General features: G+C 38.0%; 5 protein-coding genes across 11 annotated transcripts; 2 read left to right on the forward strand and 3 right to left on the reverse strand.

Annotated features, from left to right (window-relative positions):
• Window positions 1–1,885: 1,885 nt before the first annotated feature.
• LOC132182296 (probable galacturonosyltransferase-like 10) lies at window positions 1,886–3,166 on the forward strand. Its single transcript, XM_059595498.1, has one exon. The coding sequence runs from the start codon at window positions 1,972–1,974 to the stop codon at window positions 3,061–3,063; it is 1,092 nt and encodes a 363-aa protein (XP_059451481.1). The 5' UTR covers window positions 1,886–1,971; the 3' UTR covers window positions 3,064–3,166.
• Window positions 3,167–4,213: 1,047 nt separating this feature from the next.
• LOC132182806 (uncharacterized) lies at window positions 4,214–7,887 on the reverse strand. Of its 5 annotated transcripts, none has more exons than XM_059596151.1 (6): window positions 7,313–7,887; window positions 6,935–7,196; window positions 5,759–5,857; window positions 5,399–5,613; window positions 5,094–5,179; window positions 4,214–4,469 (listed from the first exon to the last, which is right to left on the reverse strand). In XM_059596151.1, exons 1-5 carry the CDS (start codon window positions 7,750–7,752, stop codon window positions 5,104–5,106), a joined length of 1,092 nt encoding a protein of 363 aa, XP_059452134.1. In that variant the 5' UTR covers window positions 7,753–7,887; the 3' UTR covers window positions 4,214–4,469; window positions 5,094–5,103. The 5 variants fall into 5 exon arrangements, with proteins under 5 accessions (XP_059452134.1, XP_059452137.1, XP_059452135.1 ...); XM_059596154.1 differs by having other exon boundaries at window positions 4,214–4,501; XM_059596152.1 differs by having other exon boundaries at window positions 5,083–5,179.
• Window positions 7,888–8,928: 1,041 nt separating this feature from the next.
• LOC132182678 (E2F transcription factor-like E2FF) lies at window positions 8,929–12,996 on the reverse strand. 3 transcript variants are annotated; one of them, XM_059595989.1, is made up of 11 exons: window positions 12,837–12,996; window positions 12,668–12,735; window positions 12,236–12,288; window positions 12,060–12,137; window positions 11,916–11,972; window positions 11,544–11,625; window positions 11,321–11,388; window positions 11,161–11,233; window positions 10,999–11,060; window positions 10,479–10,893; window positions 8,929–9,435 (listed from the first exon to the last, which is right to left on the reverse strand). In XM_059595989.1, exons 1-11 carry the CDS (start codon window positions 12,920–12,922, stop codon window positions 9,395–9,397), a joined length of 1,083 nt encoding a protein of 360 aa, XP_059451972.1. In that variant the 5' UTR covers window positions 12,923–12,996; the 3' UTR covers window positions 8,929–9,394. The 3 variants fall into 3 exon arrangements, with proteins under 3 accessions (XP_059451972.1, XP_059451971.1, XP_059451973.1); XM_059595988.1 differs by lacking the exon at window positions 8,929–9,435 and adding an exon at window positions 9,444–9,834; XM_059595990.1 differs by lacking the exon at window positions 8,929–9,435 and adding an exon at window positions 9,829–9,874.
• Window positions 12,997–14,243: 1,247 nt separating this feature from the next.
• On the forward strand, window positions 14,244–20,331 carry LOC132180583 (alpha-mannosidase 2). The gene is made up of 4 exons (XM_059593460.1): window positions 14,244–14,932; window positions 15,427–15,576; window positions 15,932–15,964; window positions 17,159–20,331. The coding sequence occupies exons 1-4, from the start codon at window positions 14,387–14,389 to the stop codon at window positions 19,895–19,897; spliced, it is 3,468 nt and encodes a 1,155-aa protein (XP_059449443.1). The 5' UTR covers window positions 14,244–14,386; the 3' UTR covers window positions 19,898–20,331.
• Window positions 20,332–20,841: 510 nt separating this feature from the next.
• LOC132180851 (uncharacterized) lies at window positions 20,842–26,228 on the reverse strand. Its single transcript, XM_059593827.1, has 15 exons — window positions 25,970–26,228; window positions 25,799–25,896; window positions 25,487–25,587; window positions 25,302–25,380; window positions 25,047–25,107; window positions 24,870–24,916; window positions 24,682–24,774; window positions 24,458–24,548; window positions 23,662–23,710; window positions 23,016–23,132; window positions 22,773–22,920; window positions 22,151–22,243; window positions 21,956–22,024; window positions 21,278–21,320; window positions 20,842–21,173 (listed from the first exon to the last, which is right to left on the reverse strand). The coding sequence occupies exons 1-15, from the start codon at window positions 26,025–26,027 to the stop codon at window positions 21,073–21,075; spliced, it is 1,248 nt and encodes a 415-aa protein (XP_059449810.1). The 5' UTR covers window positions 26,028–26,228; the 3' UTR covers window positions 20,842–21,072.
• Window positions 26,229–26,359: the final 131 nt, after the last annotated feature.

Raw genomic sequence — 26,359 nt, forward strand, 5'->3', positions numbered from 1 at the left:
TGTTAATCAAGCAGAAGACGATGCAATGGGTGGTCAATGGGGCTATTATGACAGGGTCAAATCTTAACAGTCTCAGTAGTCAGCAATAATCAGTGCCACAAAAAAGAGTAAACGCTCTAATCTAATGTATGCTTCAAACCACAACATTTGGTCATAGAGGGGTGGGGGGTGGGGGTGTGCCAGCAAACCACGCCAAACACGTAATCGTTACCCACCGGTTTTAAAAAACTATTTCCGCGTGAGACATGTGGTGGCCCCTGCTTAGTAAAGACGCGGGTCAGACCGAAATGGAACGGCATCTACCGCGTTTGAAAGGCGCTTATCCGACAGTGTAGCAAAATTCACTTTTTTTACACTTTTAAAGCAAAGGCCATTAAAAAAAAGAGGACAAGATAATTTCATCTGGGGTGTATCGCACAACCACCCTTTGGTCAAAAAAAAAAGGATCGGAGCCGCATTTTAGCAGACCTGACCACCAGCATAGCATTTCTGCCACCCCATAATCAAAGATGGTCTCAACCTTGTGGTCCGGCTAGTCCCCAAAAGGCCAAAAAAAAAAAAAACACCTGGATTTGGCGCATTTGGGGCATGCTGAACTTCACCTCCAAATGCACCCGACTTTTTTTTTTTTTTTTTCCAGTTGGGTGGGTCTGGGTGGTCTGGACCACACACACCCCTTCTGACATCCGCCAGGAGTGGAGCTCTTTGCTTAAAAAATGGGGTAGGTTCACACCAGAGCCAAAGGTGGCTGGAACCAGCATCTTTCTCCTTCTTTTTTTTTTTTTAATATTTGCTTTTAATAAATATAGAGTGTTATATATATATATATATTGAAAAGTCAATTTTTGCTGCACTTGTCAGATGGCACTGTAGTTGAAACAGTGCCGTTCCAGCTACAGTGTCGGCCCCGTGCTGTTCGCAAACGGGGCCGTAATTATTTGGTTGTCTTTTTTAATTCGGTTTTCATTCTGGCAAAAAATTTAACAACCCGTCACATCAAAGCTTTTTAGTGCTGGCCATGTGTCCTCTATATCACATCAACATTATTTTGAAAAAAAAAAAAAAAGAAAGTGCTATAAACCACAACATTTATCAAATAGTTACCGAGAGTTTTAAAAACTATTCTAAGTGGTACTTGCAATTATTTCATTGTTTTTTTAGTCCGGTTTATATTCCATCAAAAAATTTAACGATCTGTCACATCAAAGTTTTTTAGTGGCCACCATGTGTCCTCTATGCCGCGTCAACATTATTTTTAAAAAAAAAAACTACAGGGAAAAACACAAACAAAGAAAAAAGAAAGAAAGAAAGAATTAGAAAAAAGATTGCATGCAGCATGCTCAGCTGTCCACGTTACCAAAATAATATTGGAAACGTGGACAGCTGAGCATGCTGCATGCAATCTTGGTTTTCGTAAAAAACTTGTATCGCATTGGCGTAATTGTATAGACTTTCATGAGTTATGAGTTTCATGGGTTTCATGGGATGTCTCAAATATTGAAAAAAAAAACGTCCATGCCCAATAGTCAATTTTAGTGACTTGACCTGCTCATTTTCTTTTTGGCTAGTGGGCGGGCATAAGACAAAAGGAGAAATCATTATTACCAAGAGGCTAACCATATTAAAATCTGTTGAAAGATAGCACATGATCAACGCGTAAATGGGATCTGTTCAACATGTGATCGCATGCCTCTGCAAACGAAGGATGACGAAAACCCGAAAAAGTTGAAAAATAAAATAAATTAAAACCAGAAATGACGAAGAAACTTCCAGAAGTATAACCAGTCAAACGAGCCAGCCTAGCCGTGTTTGGCTTCCCCTGCCTCTTCTTGTACGCGTTTTGACCATTCCCAAGAAGTTTCGTTTCTCCCTTGTATACATACAGAATACAGAGGTTTCTGTTCTATTTTCATTTCCATTTATATTCCTCCAAACGACTTATACAAACCCAGTTGATATTATTCTGATTTAATGTTTTTTCCTAGAGCTTTTTGTGCTCTGATCATTCTACTTTTCACGCTTCTATCCTCTACCGATGCAGTTCGATCATTTCCCAATGAAGCGCACATTGAGTTGGGCATGTCTTTGCAGTTCTCAGAGGCACCGGAGTACAAAAACGAACCCAAATGCGCCGTCGTTCTGGCCGGAAAGTGTAAGCCATTTGCATGCGACCCTTCGCTTGTTCACATCGCCATGACTATTGATTTGGAGTACTTAAGGGGCTCTGTTGCGGCTGTTCATTCTGTTCTCAGGCACGCTTCTTGCCCGGAAAATATATTCTTTCACTTCATTGCCTCCGATTCCGGCGTGGTCACTTTGCCTGAACTTACCCGGATTGTCCGGTCAACGTTCCCTTCTCTGAATTTCAAAGTTTACAATTTCAAGGAAAGTATAGTCAACAATCTAATATCGTCGTCGATTCGTCAGGCCCTTGATATCCCATTGAACTATGCAAGAAGCTACTTGGCAGATATACTTGAGCCCTGCGTTGAGCGTGTAATCTACCTAGACTCCGATATCATTGTTGTTGATGACATTCAGAAGCTCTGGGGTGTTTCTCTAACTGGGTCAAGAACAATTGGAGCTCCGGAATATTGTCATGCGAATTTCATCAACTACTTCTCCGACGAATTTTGGTCGGACCCTGAGTTTTCCGAGGTTTTTGCAGGGAAAAGGCCTTGTTATTTCAACACGGGTGTGATGGTGATGGATTTGGTGAGGTGGAGAGAGGGTGATTACACGAGGAAGATCGAGAAATGGATGGAAATTCAGAAAGAGAGGAGGATTTATGAGCTGGGTTCTCTTCCGCCGTTTTTGTTGGTTTTTGGTGGAGATGTTGAGGCCATTGATCATAGATGGAACCAGCATGGGCTTGGTGGGGATAATGTGGTGAGTAATTGCAGGTCTTTGCATCCAGGTCCTGTGAGTTTGCTTCACTGGAGCGGCAAGGGGAAGCCATGGGCAAGGCTTGATGGGAGGACGCCATGCCCAGTTGATTATCTATGGGCTCCTTACGATCTCTACAAAATCCACCACCATTTCCGAAAACAAAAAAAGCAGTAACCGGACATATATAAATATATATATTCTTTTGATTCGTCCTACAATCGAGAAAATTCATTTGTGTATAAAGAAGAGATTCATCATATTCGGATGAAATTATGTATACCAGATCATTCATTTTATTTTTTTAGTTTAGTGATTTTTGGTTGAGATCAAATTTTTGTAGTGAAATTGATGGAGAATTTTATATTTGAAAGCAAAGGCAGCTTTTCTTGTTGGCTAAACTATCATTATCAACATCTGTTGTCGGTATCATGAGTCCGTTACGTGTTCTGTTTCCAGAATTTCAAAGCCGACATATTTAAGGAAAACCTTCGTGAAAAATCCAATCCCATCATCGATTTGTCAAAGTTCCTAATAATCTGCTGATATGTTCAAGACATCAAATTCAAATCCGAACTTTTAATTGTCAAAAGCATCCAGAATCTGCGGAATGTTGTTTCTACATCCAGGTTGAGCACAACTGAGAATCAGAAACAGTAAAACTATTTTCTTGTGAAATTGTTACACTTAAAAACAGTCCTACACGTATAAACAGGTTATGAATTGAGTGTGATACGTATTGTCATTTGTCATCCTAATTGCGAGAAAGAGAAAAATTCAGCTCACTTTAGAAATCCCCCGCCCCTCTCTTTCTCTCTCTCTCTCTCTCTCTCTCTCCCAATAACAGTTCCCATCAATGAAGCAGACGGGAAGGTGGGAGAAGTCTCTGCTTCTCTGCTTCTCCCTCTTTCTTCCCCTTTCTTCATCCCCTTCCTTCTCTATAGGCGTGCAAGGCACAAGCGGCGTCCCCTCTCAGTGTACCACGTACCCTTTTTCAACGGTCTGACCATCGGATTGCATCACCAACCGCTCTCTCCATGGCCTTTTGGTCAAGAAATTATGAGATTGAATTTGTTTGGATCCATTTATCATTTTATTTGAAGTTTCAATTTTATGTATTTGTAATGGCCGTTTTTGGGGTATATTTGTATTTATTTATTTATTTATTTTTAATGTAGTTGTTAAGTTGGTCAGGAGAAAAAAGTGGCATGCTTGTAGCATATATGGTTCTTGCATCTCGATTGATTGGGGAGCCTAATGTTCAAAGAAGCATGAGAAGACCAACAAGGCAGCATCCTATATTTCCGTTACACATGAAATCCCAATCTTCAAATACTAATCAAGATTGTAATTTGATATTATTTGGCACGAGTTCTGTCTCATAGAATGGGAAAACCCCATACTTCCCAAAGTGAGTCAAGTACATCTTTTCTGTAAAGGTTAAACTCCATGAAATGCACTCGAGAGAAGATCTGAACAACCCAGAATTCCTGCTCTCTTTTTTTTTTTTTCCTGCTCATGATTACAGAGATCCTTGTTGATCTTCTTTTTGGCCCAAATTCATTGCTGTTTTTGCTTCGCACCTTGCAAAACCAAAAGAGACTACCACCTCAACCTTTCCCAGTGGCAGGGAATAATTCAATTACAGATAGTATTTATCCATGACTATAAAAACAGTAAATGTAGCATTCTAATGTGACCTACGTGAAAGATTTTGGTCAGTAGTTTCCGAGGATTCAGTTGGGTCGGTTTTTGGTGATTTTTTCAATCCAACCCGACCTCATTATGTTGAAAATTTCTCAAATCCTGATTAACTCAACTATATTACTAAAGCCAAACCAAGCCAACCCAAAAGTGATTGGTTTTATTTGTGTTGGGTTGCCGGTTTAACTATTATTCAATACATGAATTGCTTGCATTAACAAGAGAAGATTTCCTTGTTGCTGTAGAACTGTCGAAATCAATGGGCGGCTGAGAGATAGGGTGGGAAGGTTCAGAAGGTGGGGGGACAGAGTCAATGGATTGAGATAGGTGGGTGGGTGGGTGTGTGAGAGAGAGGAGAAATGAAAGAAGTAAAAGCAAGAACTAAATGTGGTACTCTTACACGGTTTTCATTTGAACAATAATAACAAGATCGATGAACAGGAGAGAAAGCAAAACAGAACAAAACAAAAAAAGAAGAAGAAAAGAATATACATTTCTCCCACCTTCTTCTCCTCACAACAATCCAACAGCACAACTTAAGTGCAACCTGTTCTCCAAGCCTCTTAAGTGATGACCCAACAGCATACACCTGTTAGCAGAAAAATGAACCTTAGTATACGATACCAGATGGGAGGGATCAAGTTAATACGATGTAAAGAGGGCCTTTACTGGATACTGCATCAGGGAATCATCAAAATGTGTTCTCGCCCGAGTGCATATGATCAGTCCATAGAAGTAAGTCATTCAAAACCAACCGGAAGAAAAGCCAGAGAAAGGGCAATTTATGAAGGGAATGAGAAATACTAACCAGAAAAGCAGCTTTGCTAGGTAGTCGCGCGAAGCGCCTGTGGTATCACAAAATCCATCATCACCATCTAGGTGGTTCTCGGTACTTCCCTTGACTGAATCTCCAATAAAATCAGAAGTCCTCTCATCTTTGAAGAATTTACGCAATACGTTTTGAACAAGCCGTTGAATTATTTCTTCGACCTCTAGCGATGACGGACGAGATAGTTCAGTTACCTGTTGAAATAAATCAAGTATGAAAAGAAGCCAGTTCAGAGACAATAGAGGCTTAAAAGCAGGTGGTAAAAATGAGAAAGAAAAAAAATATTAAGCACTATTATCAATGGAATAGCAGAGTCCTAACGGAATTTTAGGTCATTACCATATCGGGATCCAAGGATCGCAGATACTCTAACAAATTGTTCCTATTTCCTCTGCCATATTCTATTTGCAAATTTTCCTGCTTCTGGACTTTAAGTTCCTGAAACAATATACACCAGTCAGCTTACAGTAAGAGTATCAAGCACCTTGACATCTTAACATGCAGTGAGGCACAATGAAAAGTTACACTCTTTTTCAAATACAAATGAATTTTTTTCAATTGAGCTGATTAATATGAATCAATCAGAAGAAAATGTTGGCAAGTCAACCAGAACAAGCTGATATCAAATCTCGAATAGTTCACATGAAGAATATTCAGTAATTTATAGTTTACAATTTGTCCATGGCTGGTAGAACTAACCCAGCATTTAAAAAACAAAGAAGCAAAGTGCACGGACAACAAGAAGTTATGTTGATAGCACATTAAGCTTAGAAACTACATTAAAGGGTGAATCATTGAAGATATGCCAATGTAGCCTGCCCCCAAAAACACAGCCATTAAGCTGTCCGCAAATGCAAAGCAGGGCTACTGTGATTGAGTAGGTAGAAAACAGAAAAGCTCTAGATCCAATGCGCAGATTTTCTTTCAAGAGAAAATTGCTCAGATGAAAACGTTGATTGTCCCAGTGCCTTTAATTGACCAGCAATAGCTAGAATCTTGAAGACCAAATGAGGAACTCTATAACAAATTATGCTCTATAATCAAGCATCTTTTGTACATATATAATATGAAATTTCCCTTAGTCTCCTAATAATTATGATACTTAATAGATGCATTGAAAAAAGAAAAGAAAAGAATCAAGTCATGTTTAATCAAAGTGGCAAGATTGTAATTCAATTTCCTGCAACCATAAGCTAATCGGAAAGGACAAATTCCATGAAGCAAATCAAGAGAAAAAGTTGAAGGTTTTTCATTGGGGAAATGCTTTCAATTCAACCACGTAGACCAAAATTTGCGAGCTTGCCGGCCTAGAGGCGGAGTAACCTCTAAGAGTCTTGCTTACTTAGGATTATACACAGGTAAATCTTACCTTCAAGATTAAAAAAATCCCAATCAATTCTCACCTCTCAAAGGCCTAATCTCAAAAAATGTTTTCCAGAAATTCCTCTTTTCTGGATTACGCATCCAATTAGCAACAATTCTCAAGTTATGTGATGTACAGAGCAAAACGCTGACCTCTTTTGCATTAGACAACTCCGACTGCAACCGTTGAATGTAATCCAACGCCTCCGGCGGCAAATCTCCGAAGACTTGAAGCCCTATTCTCTCCAAACCTTCAATACTCAAATCACTATCCCTATCCTCACTCTCCTTCTCCTCCTCCTCCGAAACCTCACGCCACCGTTCACAACAATTCGAGCTCTTCTTCGAATTATCCGAAGAAATCTCAAAGTTCCTCATCAACGATATCCGGTACTCCGCGTTCCACAACGTATACCTAAACCAAATCCAATACAATCCAATCAATCCAATTTTTTTTTAATTTTAATTTTTACTTTTTTTTAACAATTAGCAACTGTGAGAATTGGAGGAACTATTATGGAAATTGAGTACCCGGTGATGATGGAGGAGACGAGGAGGCGATGGAGGGGGCGTCTGGAAACACTAATGGTGACGGAGAACTGGTCCGATGGAAGCAAGCCTAGCATCGTTGAAATGGTCTGCTTCATGGAGTCCTTGGCGGAATCGGAAACGCCCTTGGAGATAACGGAGTTATCCAACGGCTCGATTCGCCGGAGCATGTTCGCGATCACAGAGAACCCGCGGTCGAGGCCAGACTTCCGAGTGGAGACAAAATCGTCGGAGACGCCACCGCCGTCTACGCCGGATATCAGGCAGCTGACGGCAGATGCCGGCGAAGTTAGACGGCGCCTGTGGTGGTGGCGGGAACAGAGAAAAGGCGGTTTCGGCGGTGGATGAGGAGGGTGGAGTGGCCTGAGCGACAGGTCGGTTACGCGAGAGATAATGAAAGCTCGAGCAGCTGAGGCAGCCATGAATTTGATTCGATGAGATATGAGGCGAGAGCACTTCTCTTTAGCCTTACGGCTTTGGCTCTCTGTTGGTGATGCCTCGACGGGCTGCTCTCACGGCTTCAAACGAATACTTCCTTTTCTTTCTTCGTTATATCCCATTGATCTTAGCCCCATGAGATTTTTGTTTGTTTTCGTTACTTGCGATTAGGTGAAGCGTTTTGGTCGTGATTTTCTGCTTAATTACAGATTCGACATTCTAGGACTTTCTTTTTTTCCTTTATTTTTTTTGGGATTTTACTCGTTAAAACTTTTCATTTATTCGACAGTGAATAAATAAAGTTAGATTATGATCATTATCAACCTACAAAAACAATGAAGTTAAATTACCAGAAAATGAAAATGGATAATTGTCGATATCGTAGGTCCAGTTTCTTTCAGTAAAACCACAAAACTCAGGGAGTGGACCAACCACCAAGTGGCAAGTGGACGGTATGACTCGGATGCCTCCACCACAGCTGTTTAGCACCACAAATATTCTGATTTTTTACAAAACTTCTGTTAATTGATACTGTAACCAGCTGAGTATGAGTATCAGAGTATCTATAAGACTATGACCCTATTCCTTATTTCGAGTAAAGATTCTCGACAATGCCATTTTGGTAGGTCCTAACTCCCAACTGTTTCGATTTCAAAAAAAAAAAAAAAAACTCCCAACTGTTTTGAAATATTAGAATACCTAAAACATTTTTTTTTTCTTTTTAGAATTTATTTTAACATAATGTATCAAAATGCTGACGTGACAATGACAAACATTACTAAGTTGGATTGAAAACATAAGAGAATGATTCAGTTGAAATTTTTAAGAAACTTAAGAAGTCAATTTAAGATTTAAAAACTGAAAGAGAGATACCTAATAGGGCGTTTACTTGAAACTTTTTTTTTTTTGACATGTCCACACAAGAGAAGGTGGAGAGGAAATTCGAATTAGTGACCTTCGCTTTAAAAAGTATAGTCCATAGCCAATTAAACTACCCCTTAAAGACTGTTTACTTGAGACTATATTTTATTATTTTAACCGGAGTGAACATGCACTCTTATTATTTATATCTTAGTAAAACTGCAAGTTATATTCCACATGGGTGAATAGCATGAAACACGTGTTCTCATAGCTGAAGGAATGCTAATTACCAAAATATCTAAAACTAGAATGAGATTTTTTATAGTTATACTAGGGAATAATGGGACGATTGTGATCATTATTGCGTGTACATAAAGAGAATGATGATAGCCACTTTAAGACTTCATGAATATCAGCTATAATCAGGTGGAGGGTACTCTCAGAATTTACTGTTGATTACCATAACTTATCGCCAAGGCACCCCTGTTGATCCAAGACAAAAACTCGCCAATTATTAGCTTCTGATGCATCTGCAGAAAGAACCTTGCAAAACCCATCTGCAATTGCTGCATTCTTCTCATCAAGTGATCACCTTTGCTTTCTTCAGAGCTGGAAGGATGCTAATGACAATGTGTTAGGGCTCCATAGTACATATGGTACGATAATGAAAAGTGTGTGTTAACACCAAGAAGGCATTACAACATTTGCCCATAAATATGGGTCTGAAAACAGCATTCCACGCCAAGAATAAAGCCCCAATGATTGTCATGGAGCATCAATTGCTCCCGGAATATTCGGTTTTCGACCTGTCGAAATATCAGCAATTAGAAATTCAATTCCTGATAAGAAGTAGGATAATATCCACAGATTATTAGGAAAGTTTTACAATATGATGAATTGAGAAGGACACTATCATCATCCAGGAAAACATTAGTCCTATGATGTTCAGTGTATGACATTAGGTGATGGCCATCCAGCTGGGTGCATTAAGAAGATACATCCAATAAAAGCCTTGTTATTTATTGAGAACAGGAGTAAAAAAGAAAAGCAATCCACTGTTGAGAATGTGTAGGTAGGTGATCATGTACAGTTAAAAAAAAATGGATATGTGGATCAGAATGTTTGTTGCATCTGTTGCTTCCCAGCAACTTCTCCGACCCATGACTTCCACGCCTCCATGTAATGAGCAAAGAGGTCATGCAGAGCTGCCACAACCATTAACAAAACCCATCTTTTATTTAGTTGCTGCAACAGTTACAGGTATACTTTAGTGCTCATAACATGCAAACACAATGGCCCCAGTTACAATTATAGAACAAATAGAAAATTGCACAATTAGGGGATGGCAGATCAGTGAGAATTTCAGGTTGTTGCCAACATAAACAGTATGACAAAGTCACTATTTTAGAATAGTGTACCAATGAATTATATTCCAAACCTAATACTAGAGAAAAGTGGACACCTGATTCAGTTAAAAGATTCCCAAATGAGAAGAAAAAAAAATCGGAAAAAAAAATTACCTTATTTGTTTTTGTTTTTGCCAAGCAAACCCAGAACAAAAATCAAGTTTGAAGGCCATTTCTTAATATAGTTTAGTTATGGATGGAGGATGGAGCCACTACCAACGACCATAACGAACATATGTAAATTCATTATATCTTTGATAATTGCCACTGGTTAAATCAACACTTGACATGTGAAGACAAGAATAAGATAAAGGAAGAACCTCTGACGCATTAATTAACCAACCCTGTAAATTGTTCTTAGACTTCTTCAGTACTATACTAATTTATGATATGTATCCAAAAAGTAGAGCTGCTATATTTATCAAGTAGAAAATATAAATCACCTTGGTTGTGATATTGAGGATAATAAGTAGAATTCAAGTTCTCCTGAACCTCTATCAATCTTTTCTTCTCTGGATCTTTGAAACCGGGCACATTCACAGGTGCAAAAGGGCCAAATACTATACCCTTTGAGCTGTGTTTTGAATGCTGCTCCAATTTGATCCTCTCATGTACAATTTCCAAGTCACCTTGTCTGTTATGCATTGGCATATCTACCTTCTGATTTAACTTCCAATTTATAGAAGACTCCACCTTAGAAGAATCCAACCTATTTCTCTTTGAACTGTAATTTGTAATATCAATCCCAAACATTCTCTTTTTTTCATTTAGATCCAAATCAGAGTCAGATCCATCTTTGGGTTTTGCTTTCCATCCCACCCACCTGAATGCTGCTTTCCCACTCACTGGGTCATAAATCTGGGTTCAATTAAGAAAACTGAGAAATGATGAGAAAGATAAACGCACTACCATGACTGGGAGTCATTCCATGAACTAGAAAAGTGCTTCTCAGTATCCTTTTACCTTCTCAATCAGATTCAAGGAAGAGAAAACATTCGCAATATCATACAGTCGTCTAACTTTTGCTGCACAGGTGTTACAAAAAGGAGAGTTGGTGTTAAGTTAATTTCTTTCATTTTTATTAGACTCTTTTGACAGAACGATAAAGATGGTAAGGTTCATTACTTCTCAAAGCCCTTGCATCATGCTTATCACCCGGCAATGCCTTTGCAGCATCATCGATAGTGATCGAATCCACCTAACGAAAAAAGGAAATAGTGTAAAACTGAACAAATATTAAAAGAAAAAGCCATTGAAGGAAAACCACTTTAAAAAATTGGCTTACATCGAAACAAAGGAAAAGCTTGATAAAACTCTGAGTGAAAAGCACTAGAGATTTGTCCCTTCTGTTGTCTAGAGGAAATAAACATCAATGCCAAGTTAGTCAATGTAAAAGTGGATCATGCCTACTTTAAACTTTAAACCATCCCATACTCAAAATTGAGTACAGTTGCTAGTAATTTACTTTGCAAACTCAAAGCACAGAACAAAAAGGAAAAAGAGGTTACCGCTTCTCGATGATGCTGTAGAATAGTCCTCCAAATTATTTTCGAGACTGGGAGACACTCTATTTTCGTTATCTTTTGAAACCTAATCAGCATATATCAAACAACCAAAATGAGGAAAACGAAAGGTGTCTAAACTCTGAGTCTTATGTTGTTTTGCTTTCGTGATTCCAAAATTAAGAAAAATTGAAAAAACAAAACCAGACCTCCAATTTGTATAAGACCAAATTGAGTAAGAGACTAATCCATGAAAATACTAGCACTATAAATACACCTGAATTATTTATTGCAGTTTCTCATCAAACAAACAAACTTTCAAAAAGCTCAGAAAGAAAAAAAATTTAAAAGGAAAACCAAGATAGAATACTGACATACTTTAACTGAATTGCAGAGAACACCAGAGTATTTGAACTTTTCTCCCAAACCCTCTTCCTGTAAAGGGAGCAACATAGAAATTAAGTCATGGTTTTCAACCGAAGCATCAAAATTTGGTGAAACAAAACTACATTTACAATTTACCTTAAGCTCCTCCAAAATCCCAGGAACTTCTCCAAATCCCTTCCATGAGTATTGGTTCTTTCCTTTTCTTGCTATAATCTAAAAAATTCAAATACAGAAAAATCAACTCGGGCAATATAATCCAAGTCTTTTAATTTTTCTTATTCTTATTCGTTGAACAAAACTAAAAACCTTACTCCGATACTCTCCAATATATTGACTACGTCGTACATGCGGCGCCGCTCAACTCCTGCAGATTCAAATTCTTTCAATAGATGCAATCAACAAAAAAAAAAAACCCTAAGGCCTTGTTTGGGTACCGAGAAAATGATGTAAAAAGAAAAAAAAAAAAAATACTCAGTATCTTCGGCTTTAACACTCATTAACAATGACTCAAGAACACAAAGCCTATCACGAATAGTCAATTCTCGCTAAGTACTTAGTTCCTATGGGTTTTTCCATTTCTGGATAACCAGACTTCATAGATACATACATATAGGTTTACTAACTTTTATTCAATTTTCTAGGCAACCAAACAGAAGATAATTAAACGAAACAACAAAAAAATTACAAAAAAAAAAAAAAGAGAAATATGTGGGAATTAATAATCAGAGAGATCAGATCAAGACCTAATTTGCCAGCTGCCTCAACGAGTTCAATCGGTCCCACGCCTTCTCCACCATACAACCTCAAGAAACTGATAAAATAAATCGAAAAATCCAAAATTAAAACTAGATAAAAAGAAAGAAACTAGAACCAAAATCTAACACAAAAAGCGAGTGAGAGAGGAGTAGTTACTTTGAGCACAAGAGTCCTAGAGACTTATCTTTGCGGCTGTAAACGGGTGGTCTTGTTTCGGGCTCTTGAGAATCAAACGAAGACATTCGTCGAAATAGCCACAAGAAAATGAAATCAACTTGTTTCTATGATTCGATGGTTGTTTGCCTCGCGGGAATTCAAATTGAGATCTGTGAGCGCGGTCAAGTTTTAGATTACGGTTTTGCCCCTCTTGGTCTTGGGCCTTGCTTCCTGGGTTGGTGGCGGGGCATTGTTGGTAATCACGACTTTGGTAGCTTCATATGAAATGGTGGGCCTGGAGAAAAATGCTGAGCTCTTACATACGTCAGTGTTTTTTTTTTTTTAACATGTATTTCAAGTTTTATTATAATATGTTTTTTATAAATTAATAAGATGTTTCACATACAATTTAATTATAATTAAATTTAATAATTGATATAGCAAGTATTTTTTTGACATGTCCACACAAGAGAGAAAAATGGGTATTCGAACTAGTGACTTCCGCTTCAAAATGCGTGATCCATACCCAATTGAGTTACCTCTTAGAAACGGTTATATAGCAAGTATTACATCAACTGAAATGTCGTTTTGAAAATAACTGCATGTTGCCATATAAATTATCATAGTAATTTGTAAAAATTTTGTACCACCTCTAACAACACTCATTTTGTAAGGTGTCTCACTATCTACCAAAATTAATTTACAATAATAGTTAATAATTTAAGGTTGAAGAAATATTTTTTAAAAAAATATAGGGTTTGTTTGTTAATTTTTTTTTTTCTTTTTAAACAAATAAAATCACTAACAAACAATCTAAACATAAAAACAATTTTTAGCTCTTAAGGTAAAAAAGTGATCAAACTCTTTTAGAAGTATGTTTTGGGGTGATCAGGGTGAAGGTGATAAAACCATCTCAAAAGTATGTTTTGGAATGATTCAATCACCTTTAGTTTGTTATGGGGTGTAGCCGACCATCCAAAAATTGTTTAAGGTGGGTTAGTATTACATGTTTACAGCATTATTCAAAGAACAAAACTCAAAACAAAAATAATGCTATATATCTCATTATTGTTCTACTATGCTGATGGAACATTGCACCCGAGCAGGCTTCATAAATCATTTGCATTTCTAAGCCCTTGAATTAATTATTAGTATTCTTGGTCGTTGCTTCTTCAATTTAAATCAGCCTTTTCTTTTTTAAGAAAAAAATCAATAATAAATTGGCAATGCTATATAATATATATCTCATGAAATATATATATATAAAATAAATGAAGTACCAACACCAAAAAGATGGGCAGTAAAGAATGGGCTCCATCCTCAGGATCCGACGGCCCATTTTATTCCCTTGATTCAGAAGTTCGAAAAGAAAAGGCACAAAATGGGCTCCTCCAATGTTATTGGCTCTACCAAAAGACGAGTCAAGTCTCCTCCTACATTTCTCATCGGATGCATTCGAGTAAACATAAACATTGAAAACTTCACCCAGAAAACATTCACACACAGATAGAAACAGAGCTCGTTCTTCAACAACAACAACAACAACGGTAATGGCTTTCAGCACCCGGCGTGGGGGCTGGGCCCAAACTCTTCTTCCCTTCTCGGCTCCGCCAAACCCCAAATCCAAGCACATCCGAAAGCCCCGCAGGCGATTGGCACTCCGGGACTTCATCTTCACCAACTTCTTCACCATCGGCCTCACGATCTCCTTCTTCTTCTTCCTCATCGTCGTGCTCCGCTACGGCGTGCCCCGACCCATCTCGTCGCACTTCAAGTCCCGGCCCCCGCGGTTCCCTAAGTCCCGGAAACCCGTTTACCGAAAATCTGACGCCTTGAACGACACTGTTTTCAGCTCCACGGTGGACATCACGACGAAGGAATTGTATGACAGGATTGAGTTCCTGGATATCGATGGTGGGCCATGGAAACAAGGGTGGAGGGTGAGCTACAAGGGGGACGAGTGGGACTCAGAGAAGTTGAAGGTGTTTGTGGTGCCCCATTCGCATAACGATCCAGGTTGGAAGCTCACGGTGGAGGAGTACTATGAGAGGCAGTCCAGGCGCATACTTGATACCATTGTTGAGACGCTTTCTAAGGTGAAGTGGGTTTTGATTTCTTATCCTTTCTGGGTTGAATTGTGGTCGAATCGATGGATCAAATGGTGGGTTCCGAAGTTTTTGATGTTTTGGTTGGTTTTGTACTGAAACGTGTTTATGATGTGTGTTTCAATGTGAAGTAATTAATGAACTTTTTGCTGTTACAAAGAGGTTTAATAAGCAAGAAGGTTTACTGTTTGGATTTTTCTGTATAGGGATCAAGGGAAGACAAAGAGGTTTATGTGGGTTAATCTTAGTTTTTGATACTTCGGCGTTGTTAGTTAGTGAACTTATTGCTGTTATTAAGGGCTAAATGAAATATTAGGGGATCACAACGAATTTATTTTCTTGGTAATAGTAGTTATCTGGGACTGCAATATCATGGGAACAGAAAGTAAGCCTGGTTTTTGTTTATTATTGAACCAATTCCTCCCCCTTTTTAGAGTATGTTGAGTTATGAGGTTCATTAAAATTTTGTGGACTTGGATATGCAGGATCCTCGGCGTAAATTTATATGGGAAGAGATGTCTTATTTGGAGAGATGGTGGAGGGATGCCTCAGAGAGCAAAAGAGAGTCATTTGCTAATTTAGTAAAGAATGGGCAGATTGAAATTGTTGGAGGTGGCTGGGTAATGAATGATGAGGTAATATTCATGGCCTTTTATCTGTGCTTAAATATGGTTAGTTCTGATTTTGAACTCCTATAACCTTAAAATTGTGGAGAAGTTTATTTGTCCGTTCTATGAATTTTTTCTACCTCCCCCTTGGGGCCACACCCCTCTGGTGAATAGCCAGTGACTTACCCTGTTCCGTGTAGGGAAACTTCCGAGGGTGCGGTGCACGGGGCCGGGGTTTACTCTGCGGGGGTGGGTCCGAAGGGCCCTGCCTTGGAGAGGTTCCTCGATATCAAAAAAAAAATATATATTTGAAAAGATACTTTCTTTTTTGGTTCTAATGAACTGGAAGCTTGACTTACTGCGTCATTCTTTATGGATGCAGGCTAATTCACATTATTTTGCCATCATTGAACAGGTAAACTGAAAGCTTTTCCTATCATAGTTGGTACAATTGTTTATGTTTCTTAGGTTTTCTTCTACTGGAGATGTGTTGAGCATTCTTCATGGACATGTGTTCTTTCATTCATTAATTGCAGCTCTGATTAGTTAGGTAATTCACATTTTGTTCAGGGCATCTTGAGGTTGACATATATTTCTTTTTATTATTACTATTAGTAATATGGAAATCTTTATTAGCAAAAGGAGAGACCTAAGTACATATAAAGTATACAAAAAGTTTTATTGACATATTCCATTACATAATATTCCTCAAGGGCCTAAACAATCATCTCTGGAATGATTTTTTCAACCCCTCGTTCTCTCTTTTTTTTGATAAGATAACCATAGAGTTCTCTCTAATAATGTAAAGTTCCTTTAAGAAGGAAAGATGGACATAAATTTGGATTTTGGAGTTTAATTCCTATGTAAAATACTTGTATTTTAACTTCATGACACTAGGAGTAACGACTTACTAATGGTAATCCTAGAATTTTGTTTGCTTTGATATATATATATATATCTGTGTGTGTGTGTGTGTTATTATATTATTATTTTTTTTGAAATGCTCTTTGTATGGTTTGAAAGAATCACTTGATAGAGCCCCGCCAAGTAAATTTATTAATTATGAAACACATTCTTTTGATTTTATGTTGTGCTTTTAATTTATTCACGATCTGATGCTGGATTTGTTGGACTACTGTTCATACATTGTGAGATCGTGTTGCTGTTAATAGCCTTTTATTTATTTTGTTATGGTGTTATAAGTTTATATTCTACTAGTCTCTTATAATTCTCCTCTCCAGTGGGATAGGTCATGTGAAACATTAATAACATCATAACTCAATTAACAGGTGAGGGTAGTGACCATTTTAGTTTTGGGTATTATTATGTTTTTGTAGTGTGGTTTGTTACGTTCTATGCTGTTGTGTGTTTGGTTATCCAGATGCTTTTTTTAATAAAGTATAATATAACACAGTTTCATGTAATATCCCATACACAAATTTGCACGGTGGGGACTATACATATAATGTTCCTGAGAGCTAATCTCCATGGTCAAGGAATTGATCTGCCGTGTGTGTGGGTGGTTGTCATATTTCATTCAGGAATGGGTCTCAAGTTTCTTATCCCATTTTGAGTTGCTACTCTGATCTTTGTGCAATTCGTGTATCAGATAGCAGAGGGGAATATGTGGTTGAATGACACAATTGGGGTTGTTCCTAAAAATGCTTGGGCAATAGATCCATTTGGTTACTCACCTACCATGGCATATCTTCTCCGTCGTATGGGTTTTGAGAACATGCTTATCCAGAGGACCCATTATGAGCTGAAGAAGGAACTTGCACTGCATAAGAATTTGGAATACATATGGCGTCAGAGCTGGGACACGGAGGAAACTACTGACATTTTTGTTCACATGATGCCCTTTTATTCATATGATATTCCACATACGTGTGGGCCAGAACCTGCTATTTGTTGTCAGTTTGACTTTGCTCGAACTCATGGCTTTAGTTATGAACTTTGCCCATGGGGACAGCATCCAGTGGAGACCAATCGGGAAAATGTTCAGGAGAGGGCAGAAAAACTACTAGATCAATATAGGAAGAAATCAACCTTATACCGGACAAATACACTTCTTGTTCCTCTGGGAGATGATTTCCGTTACATCAGCACTGACGAAGCAGAAGCCCAATTTAGGAACTACCAAATGTTATTTGATCATATCAATTCCAATCCAAGTTTAAATGCGGAGGCACAGTTTGGTACTTTGGAAGACTACTTTGAAGCCTTACGCGAGGAGGCTGATAGAATAAATTATTCGGCTCCTGGTGAGGTTGGGTCTGGTCAGGTTGGAGGTTTTCCTTCTTTATCTGGCGACTTCTTTACCTATGCAGATAGGCAACAGGACTATTGGAGTGGCTATTATGTTTCAAGGCCTTTCTTCAAGGCTGTTGATCGGGTACTAGAGCAAACATTACGTGCCTCGGAAATGATGATGGCTTTATTGCTTGGGTATTGCCAGAGATCACAATGTGAAAAGTTGCCCACAGGGTTTTCCTACAAGTTGACAGCAGCAAGAAGAAACTTAGCTCTTTTCCAGCATCATGATGGGGTCACTGGTACTGCTAAGGATCATGTGGTTCAGGACTATGGATCTCGGATGCATACTTCTTTGCAGGATTTGCAGTTTTTCATGTCTAAAGGTATAGAAGTTCTGCTTGGTATCCGCCACGAGAAATCTGATCAAAACCCTTCTCAGTTTGAGCCAGAACAGGTGAGATCTAAATATGATGCTCAGCCAGTGCATAAGGTAATCAATGCTCGTGAAGGCACGTATCACTCGGTGGTCTTTTTTAATCCTTTGGAGCAAACAAGAGAAGAGGTTGTGATGGTTATAGTTAACAGGCCAGATGTTACTGTTTTGGACTCTAACTGGACATGTGTTCCGAGCCAAATTTCTCCTGAATTGCAGTACGACAAAAGCAAGATTTTTACTGGGAGGCATCGTGTCCACTGGAAAGTTTCTGTTCCTGCCCTGGGGCTGCAAACATATTATATCGCTAATGGCTTTGTTGGATGTGAGAAGGCAAAACCAGCAAAACTCAAATTTTTCTCAAAGTCTACTTCATTATCTTGTCCCACTCCATATGCTTGCTCAAAAGCAGAAGGTGATGTAGCTGAAATCCAGAACCGGCATCAAACGCTCAACTTTGATGTCAGGAACGGTTGTTTGCAGAAAATAAGCTTTAAAAATGGTTCCCAAAATGTTGTGGGTGAAGAAATCAGTATATACTCTAGTTATGGAAGCGGGGCTTACCTATTCAAGCCTAATGGTGATGCACAATCTATTATCGAAGCTGGTGGGCAGATGGTGATCACGGAGGGCCCTTTGATGCAGGAAGTATTCTCTTATCCCAGGACAGCATGGGAGCAAACCCCCATCGCCCATAGCACTCGTCTCTATAATGGAGATAACACTATACAAGAGTTGCTCATTGAGAAGGAATATCATGTTGAGCTTCTTGGCCAGGATTTTAATGACAAGGAGTTAATAGTTAGATACAAGACTGATATTGATAACAAAAAGATTTTTCACTCTGATCTAAATGGCTTCCAGATGAGCCGCAGAGAAACATATGATAAGATCCCATTGCAGGGAAATTATTACCCTATGCCTTCTCTTGCATTCATGCAAGGATCCAATGGTCAGCGATTTTCTGTCCATACTCGGCAGTCATTGGGTGTGGCAAGCCTTAAAGAAGGATGGTTAGAGATTATGCTTGACCGCCGATTGGTAAGAGATGATGGACGTGGTCTTGGGCAAGGAGTGATGGATAATCGTCCAATGAATGTAGTCTTCCACATCCTTGTGGAATCCAACATTTCCTCCACTCTAAGCTCAGTTTCCAAGCCTTTTCCCTTAAGCCCCTCTCTTCTTTCTCATCGCGTCGGTGCTCATTTGAACTATCCATTGCATGCATTCATTGCAAAGAAGCCGCAGGAATTATCTGTGCAGCCACCCCCCAGATCCTTCTCTCCTTTAGCTGCTCCCTTACCATGTGACTTGCATATTGTGAGCTTCAAGGTCCCTCGGCCTTTAAAATATTCTCAACAGCCACTTGCAGATTCTAGGTTCGTTCTAATCTTACAGAGGCGCCATTGGGATTCTTCATACTGTCGGAAGGGCAGATCACAGTGCACTCGAGTTGCTGATGAGCCGGTGAATCTGTTTTACATATTCAAGGGGCTTGCAGTACTGAATGCGAGAGCAACTTCTTTGAATCTTCTGCATGAAGACACAGATATTCTTGGATATTCTGAGCAGGTTGGAGATGTTTCCCAAGATGGACATGTCCTCATCTCCCCCATGGAAATACAGGCTTACAAGTTGGACCTACGGCCGCACCAATGAATAGACACTGATTTTGCTGATTCTAGTTCTTTCTGGATCTGTGAAGAATGATTCTAGATATAACACCATCAATTCCAGGGGATGAACTGTCGATGGTCTGCTATCTCACTCAAAAATCTGAACATGTCAATGAACACAGTTTTTAGAAGTGGCAGGACGTTGTCAATGAACTGGGTGGGTTACCCTTGCTGAGGAGGTTGATTTAAGCATTTCGGCTTTATATTTTTGGTGCCCATTTGCTGTTACTAGATACATGATAGAAATTCGTATCTGTGACTCGTTTGTAAGTACTCGGATACAGTAGCATCTATGTTTTACCTCTTTTGCAACTACAATATACTCTAAAATATGTTTGAATTTTCCCTGAATATATTTTTTCTTGAGGTCGAAGTGGCCAGCATTCATAAATGGAGAGTAAAAAGATCATGTCGATACTGATACTCTTTATGCTGTTTTTTCCCTCATTAAATTGAAAGAAATTACTACCCAGGATTTTACAATTGCGTGGATGATTAGTAGTTAAAAAGTCGTTAAATGAAAATGAAATGACTCGCGAACCCTACACAAAATTAACGGGTTAAAATTGAGGAGTTCGACTTATTTAATTGTTTGTGTTGTGTTAAAGTTGACACATATAACTTTATACATATACCTCCAAATCCTAATGCTAGACATTTAGATTGACAAATTTTAACCCGTATCGTGAATTCTACACGAAATTAACAGGTTGGATTCGATTTTTTTTTCTTGATAATAACCAATTGGCATGGATTCATTCAACTAAAATTTTCAATTGACGAAATTAAGGTGCCATCAAGAAGTGAATGTCATAGTTTCAGGAGGCAACTGAACTGAACATGAATCTTCAGTCAAGATCAGATTTCACTTGAGACGGGTAGGGGATAAATCAGTATGTAATCTATTCTCAGATATCAGAAACCAAGTTGGCAGAAAAATCAGAGAACTTTTTCATTCAAAATAATTATCAAGTCTACAAATGAGCAATCAGCAGACATCACAATTAACATGGCCGGCAAAAAATGTTGTCTACTTGTTCCTGTAACTCAATTATACAGTTTCACTGTAAAAACAAGAGGGGAAAGAAAAAAAAAAAAAAAAAAAAAAAAAAACAGAAAACAAAACTAGGAGGCATGGTGGGATGTGTCTCTTCAATATCATAAAATGATCTCCTCCTGTACGCTAACATTAAGGGTCTTATTTGGCAGAACAATGCTGTTTATCACCACAACTTCATCTTCCACTGTCACTGCTTCTCCTGCAATAAAAGAAGAACCAAAATCAACACTGGTCCAAGCACACTTTAATTTCTGCTTTGAACATTAGTAATATTCAAATATAGGACGAAAACAAGATGCATACCGAGGATCGTAATTCCGAGCTTTGCATTGTAGTCTCCATCAGCCTGAACCAGTCAGTTGGCAACATTTTGAGGGGATTAAACGGTTTGTTAATATGCACAAGGCTGAGACAATTGTAAGGTTCTTGAGCGCATGACAATGATAACAACATTGCTAATTAACCAATTCTTTTGAATCGGCCTTTAATTGTATCTAATGGCACGTTTGGTACACTAAAATGATGATTTCTTAAGAATTGAAGTGAGTATTACTAGGGATGCAAGAAATTGGAATGGAATGACCTTTCATATTCTTTGTTCAGTGACAAGGGAAGAATGTCCAAATTTTCTCATTGGACTTGAATCAAATTTCCAAAAATACAGAACAAAAAAAAAAAAAAAAAGGCTTTTTTCGAGAAAATGTTATTCTATTCTTGGGAATAGCTATTCCTGGGTAATGATGTGCAACCAAAGAATGGAATGGCTATTCCTAAGTCCATTGTTGTAAACCAAACGTAACTTAGGTGTAAACTTTGACTCAAAGGTCAAAATGAAGCTTCCTTTATTCAACCTTTTCAAAAAAATATTTTTTCTATAAACTGAAAGTTTTTCTTTTTTCTACAATAAGCATTATAAACCTCCTCAATTGATACTGGGGAAAGCTATGTATAGAAGATGATAAAACTAGTCAGTGGACTTGCCTGGACACGTGACCATTTCCCAAGAGATGACTTCCATCCAACTATAGAATTTATGATGACTGTATTTTCCTGTCAAGAGAAGAACATTTCATTAAATATTGTACAAAGACTAAAAGACATCATCACCAGCTTCTAGGTAAAATTTCTTGTTATGAATTTATTTCTTTTAGCTCATTTATATATCCAGTCCTGTACCTTAATTTCAACATCATCCAAGACGATGCAACTTATAAGCCTTACGCCTGCACCTACACGAACATTTGCTGAAATGGAGACATTGGGACCAATCTGTTCAAGAAAGAAACAGACAAGATTCATATGGAAATCGTAAGAGAGGGTAAATTGAAAATATGTTCTTAAGTTATTGTAGAATAAAACATTAGATAAGTGAGATTAAATGGGCAAAAAGGGGAAATGGTATAAGGGAAGCCATATTTCTGAGTTATATTGTAATCATGTATACATTTAAACATTAATTTGTCAAGCATAACTAAATATCAAACATAACAATATATTTGATCCTCCCTCTCTTTTCCTCCAAATTATCATTTTCCTGGTTTTCCCCCAGTCAGTAAAGGTAATTGTTTCATTACTCCTAGAACATTCACTTCAAATGTTAGCAAATAATTGGATTTTTTTTCTTGAGAAGAATCAAATTATAGGATTTTCATTGGAAATGAACTGTAATAAATGAACTAATTGACTACTGAAGCCTACTTATTTCTAGATTTAATTCTTTTTTACATTTTCTAATGGAGAGGGATATAACGTACTGCAACAACACATACATATTTTGGTAGAAGATGAGATGCACTACCTTCGCAGTTGGATGAACTTTGGCAGATGGATGAACATAAACATCACCAATGACTGTAGCACTTTTAGTACCATCTCCACTAGCCAAAAGATGCGGGGAGGTTAATCGAAATTGGGCAAGATACAAACCCGAACATTTTAAAGACATTCTGTAATATCAAAGACAGATTAAAATGAGGCAAATGTGGTCCAAACTTAGGCATAAAGGAAAAGAAATTGGAAATGATGGGCACAGTTATTGTACCCTGGAGTTTTTATCTGTTCCCAAAAATCCATGGTCTCGTATGTATACAATTGCTTCTTTCCAGCAAGTGGTGACAAAATATCTTGGTCCAGTCTTACAAATCCCGTAGGAAGGGTTCTGTTAGGAGAAACAAAAATCAGCAGCGAGTACTAACAGAAAGGAACTGCAGCTTTTAAAAATAACAGATGAAAAAAGAAACATTGTTTTAAAAACGCAATATATAGCTCAGTAAATTCGTCGTTGAAGTTAAAAAATAATAATAATAACAAATTTGCAAGGATTATTACTATGTCATAAAGATATTCTGTACAACACATGAAACTCAAACAGCAATGCTCCGGTACTTTCTAATGTGAAGTGTAATATTGCTTTCATGCCCCAAGAAGGAAATCCTCATAATTATGTATATATTTTTGAATCTCCACTAACACTGAAAGTACAGCTTCAAAACATGTCATGTTTGCAACAATACAAGCAACATCAACATCTATATAACAATCAGACTACATTGCAATGCATCTAATGTGCAATGCATGTTATGATGCACATGCGCTAAACATTTCTCACTTTGACTTTTTGAATATTATAGTTACATAAAAGTTCAAAATTATGTTTTTCATTATCAAAAGTAGAAGTAAAATTAGACCTTGTCACATATTGGAGGCCTTCAAAGCTGGACGTGTGATGTAGATTAGCTGCAGTTACCAAAACAATCATTCAGATTCAAACAGGATTGAAAAATTGCTTTGCATATCCCACACCAAATGAAACAATCAGATATGTGAAAAATTAATGACTGCAATAATACTTGTCACAGGGCTCAAGTAAAGACTGTTTCCCAACCCAATTCCATCACCAAGGTAACCTCACTTCTCATCATCGGATAAAATGTAAATTTATTGCTGATGATATCTGTTTGTGACTTATTCCAAAAAAAAATTAACGCACTCTTAGCACAAAAATTTCAATGCTTTCTTCTTAATTTGGAACACACGTTTGGGTTTTGAAAAGGAACATTGTGCATCACCATCTCTATGGATAACCATTTGCCATTTTGACTTATGCTTCATGACATGTCTCCAGTTTTCATAAAAGTTTTTTAAACCAAAGGATCTGAAAGATCAAATATAGACATAGATAAAGGTAGGATCTCAAATAAGTGGGCCATATCTGTATGACTGTATCTAATGAATTGTATCCTACAATAGTGAGAGGAAGAGAAAGGAAATGATGAAAATTGAATTGACTTGTGGTAGAGCCCCAACCCAAAGAAAAAATAACTCTCTGCAGATGAAACTATATATGCTTTTAGAGTAGATACTATGTACAAAAAAGATGAACAAGAAATGCAGAGCCTTGTAATGATGAACATTTATAGTACACAGGAGCTAATCAAAACTGCATACCAGACCTAATTAGGGATGTGAAGAATAAATACCAACCTCTGTCTTCCATGTGAGTGGAGACACCTTCAATGGCAGTAAAAATGCCTGGGGTAAAGACGTAGACACCACAATTTATCAAATCACTTACCTACATGTCATGAAAATAGTTAACCCAAAGTAAAACACGGCCAGAAGTGAAGGAAATACAACTAAGCCATTAAGGCTATCAAGCAACAATTAAGTTCACAGCACTTAAAAAAGAAACTGCACATTGCACATACAAATGTCTCAGGTTTCTCGGTGTAGTGCAACAGCTCTTTGGTGATTGGATCAGCAACCAACTCACCAAACTGATGCGCTGATTCAGCAGAAACCTGCACAGAAAGCCAGAAAATAAGAAAAACCAATGAAGAGGTTTGTGATTGGGGAGTAATGTTGCAAGTAATTCTGCTTCTGTGCATGTGCCAACCTTGATGACTAACATTGTTCCTATTCCACCAAATCTTCTATGGGTCTCTGATAAAAAGAAGAATTGCAGCGATTACATTCTCTACAACTTATGCATTACTTAACAAATAATAATTACGCCACAATAATCCATGTCATATATGATTTTGAAAACAAAAGTTTATAGTGTGAAACTCACCAAGCATGTCAGGCAGTGGAAAATTGCAGCAAACATCACAATTCAGCAGAAAGATATGTGACTGCACAAAAGTAGATGTATGCGTTAAGAACATGTAGACAAAAGCACACATGTAATAAATTAACCATTTTTTCAAAAAATTAAATTACAGAAATAAGATCAACAAAGTAGTTGATAACACAATATTAGGATTGATGAATGGACCCAAAAAACATATTGAAAATAAGTAAGAGAGAGAAAGAGCGTGGCTCAAACCGGGCAGTCTTCCATAATCATATCTCTGAAGTAGTAAAGGCCACCGGCCGAACCATGCGGCTTGTCCTCTTTCAAGTACCTAGATTCAACACAATCAACAAGAAACCACTTTGAAGATCCAAATTCCAACACAGTCAAACCCTTATGACCACCATACGATCATGACAAATCAAGGCACTACTCACCTCACTGGTACTTTCAGCTCATTGGATATCGAAGACACATATAGCGCGAATTCCCGCTCCTCGTAAAATCCAATCAAAAAAATCTGGGCCAAATTGGGTATCTACAACATAGAGATCAACAATCCTGCCTATCAATTCAACAACAACAAACTAATATTCCTTATCGAAATTCCATTTGGCTTTTTCTCAACTCGGTAAAAGCCAAATGGGGCATAAAGATGGGATTTTTAAATTAATAAAGCAATGAATTTTCCTCAAATATTCTCGGTAACCAAACAACGGCAAATGGGAAAGTTAAAGAAAAAAACTAACCCTTTTACAAGCTGAAATGGGATGATGAACCATTGGCTGGCCAGCCAAAGGGAATAGAGGCTTCGGAGTATTGAATGAAAGAGGCCGAAATCTAGTCCCTACAAAGAAAAAAAAAACGATAATTGTATACCCAAAAAAAAAAAAAAATCAAGGAAAATCAAAGGCTATTACCTTTGGTGGGTCCGCCCACCATGATCACGGCGACCACCTTCTCCTCCGAGCTCTCCATGTCCGAAACTCTTAGTTAGCTTGTCGTAGCCTTCAATATGCAGTTGTTTCAAAGAATTTGAAGGTGTTTTCTTTGATGCAGGGCCCGGACTATTAACACTGCTTAAAGTCAAAGAGTTTGGATTCTTTTTCCTCCTTTTGGTCTTCGAATTCAGTGAGGGTGATCAAACAGAAAGACGGTAGTGGGTGTGACGAGCTGTCTGTCTGGTAGGGGTGTCAATCCGGTCCGGTTTCTAGGTTTTTGGCCAAAACTAGAACCGAAATCGGGGTACCCCAATTTTCTGTTTTGGGAAACTGGAACCGGAAACCGGGGTCCGGTTCTCGGCCGGTTCC

The sequence above is a fragment of the Corylus avellana genome, chromosome ca5 (genome assembly GCF_901000735.1).
Source record: "Corylus avellana chromosome ca5, CavTom2PMs-1.0".
Lineage (NCBI taxonomy): Eukaryota > Viridiplantae > Streptophyta > Magnoliopsida > Fagales > Betulaceae > Corylus > Corylus avellana.

Coding starts and splice junctions, on each gene's coding strand:
- LOC132180583 (XM_059593460.1), top strand. CDS start 14,387: ATGGCTTTCAGCACCCGGCGTGGGGGCTGGGCCCAAACTCTTCTTCCC. Junction 15,577..15,931: donor GCTGGGTAATGAATGATGAG/GTAATATTCATG, acceptor TTATGGATGCAG/GCTAATTCACATTATTTTGC. Junction 15,965..17,158: donor ATTTTGCCATCATTGAACAG/GTAAACTGAAAG, acceptor TTCGTGTATCAG/ATAGCAGAGGGGAATATGTG.
- LOC132180851 (XM_059593827.1), bottom strand. CDS start 26,027: ATGGAGAGCTCGGAGGAGAAGGTGGTCGCCGTGATCATGGTGGGCGGA. Junction 25,588..25,798: donor CCATTTCAGCTTGTAAAAGG/GTTAGTTTTTTT, acceptor TCTATGTTGTAG/ATACCCAATTTGGCCCAGAT. Junction 23,711..24,457: donor CACTCACATGGAAGACAGAG/GTTGGTATTTAT, acceptor TGGTAACTGCAG/CTAATCTACATCACACGTCC.
- LOC132182678 (XM_059595988.1), bottom strand. CDS start 12,922: ATGTCTTCGTTTGATTCTCAAGAGCCCGAAACAAGACCACCCGTTTAC. Junction 12,736..12,836: donor CTAGGACTCTTGTGCTCAAA/GTAACTACTCCT, acceptor TTATTTTATCAG/TTTCTTGAGGTTGTATGGTG. Junction 9,835..10,478: donor TCCTCAATATCACAACCAAG/GTGATTTATATT, acceptor TGGTTGTGGCAG/CTCTGCATGACCTCTTTGCT.
- LOC132182296 (XM_059595498.1), top strand. CDS start 1,972: ATGTTTTTTCCTAGAGCTTTTTGTGCTCTGATCATTCTACTTTTCACG.
- LOC132182806 (XM_059596151.1), bottom strand. CDS start 7,752: ATGGCTGCCTCAGCTGCTCGAGCTTTCATTATCTCTCGCGTAACCGAC. Junction 7,197..7,312: donor GTCTCCTCCATCATCACCGG/GTACTCAATTTC, acceptor GATTTGGTTTAG/GTATACGTTGTGGAACGCGG. Junction 5,614..5,758: donor GATCCTTGGATCCCGATATG/GTAATGACCTAA, acceptor TTATTTCAACAG/GTAACTGAACTATCTCGTCC.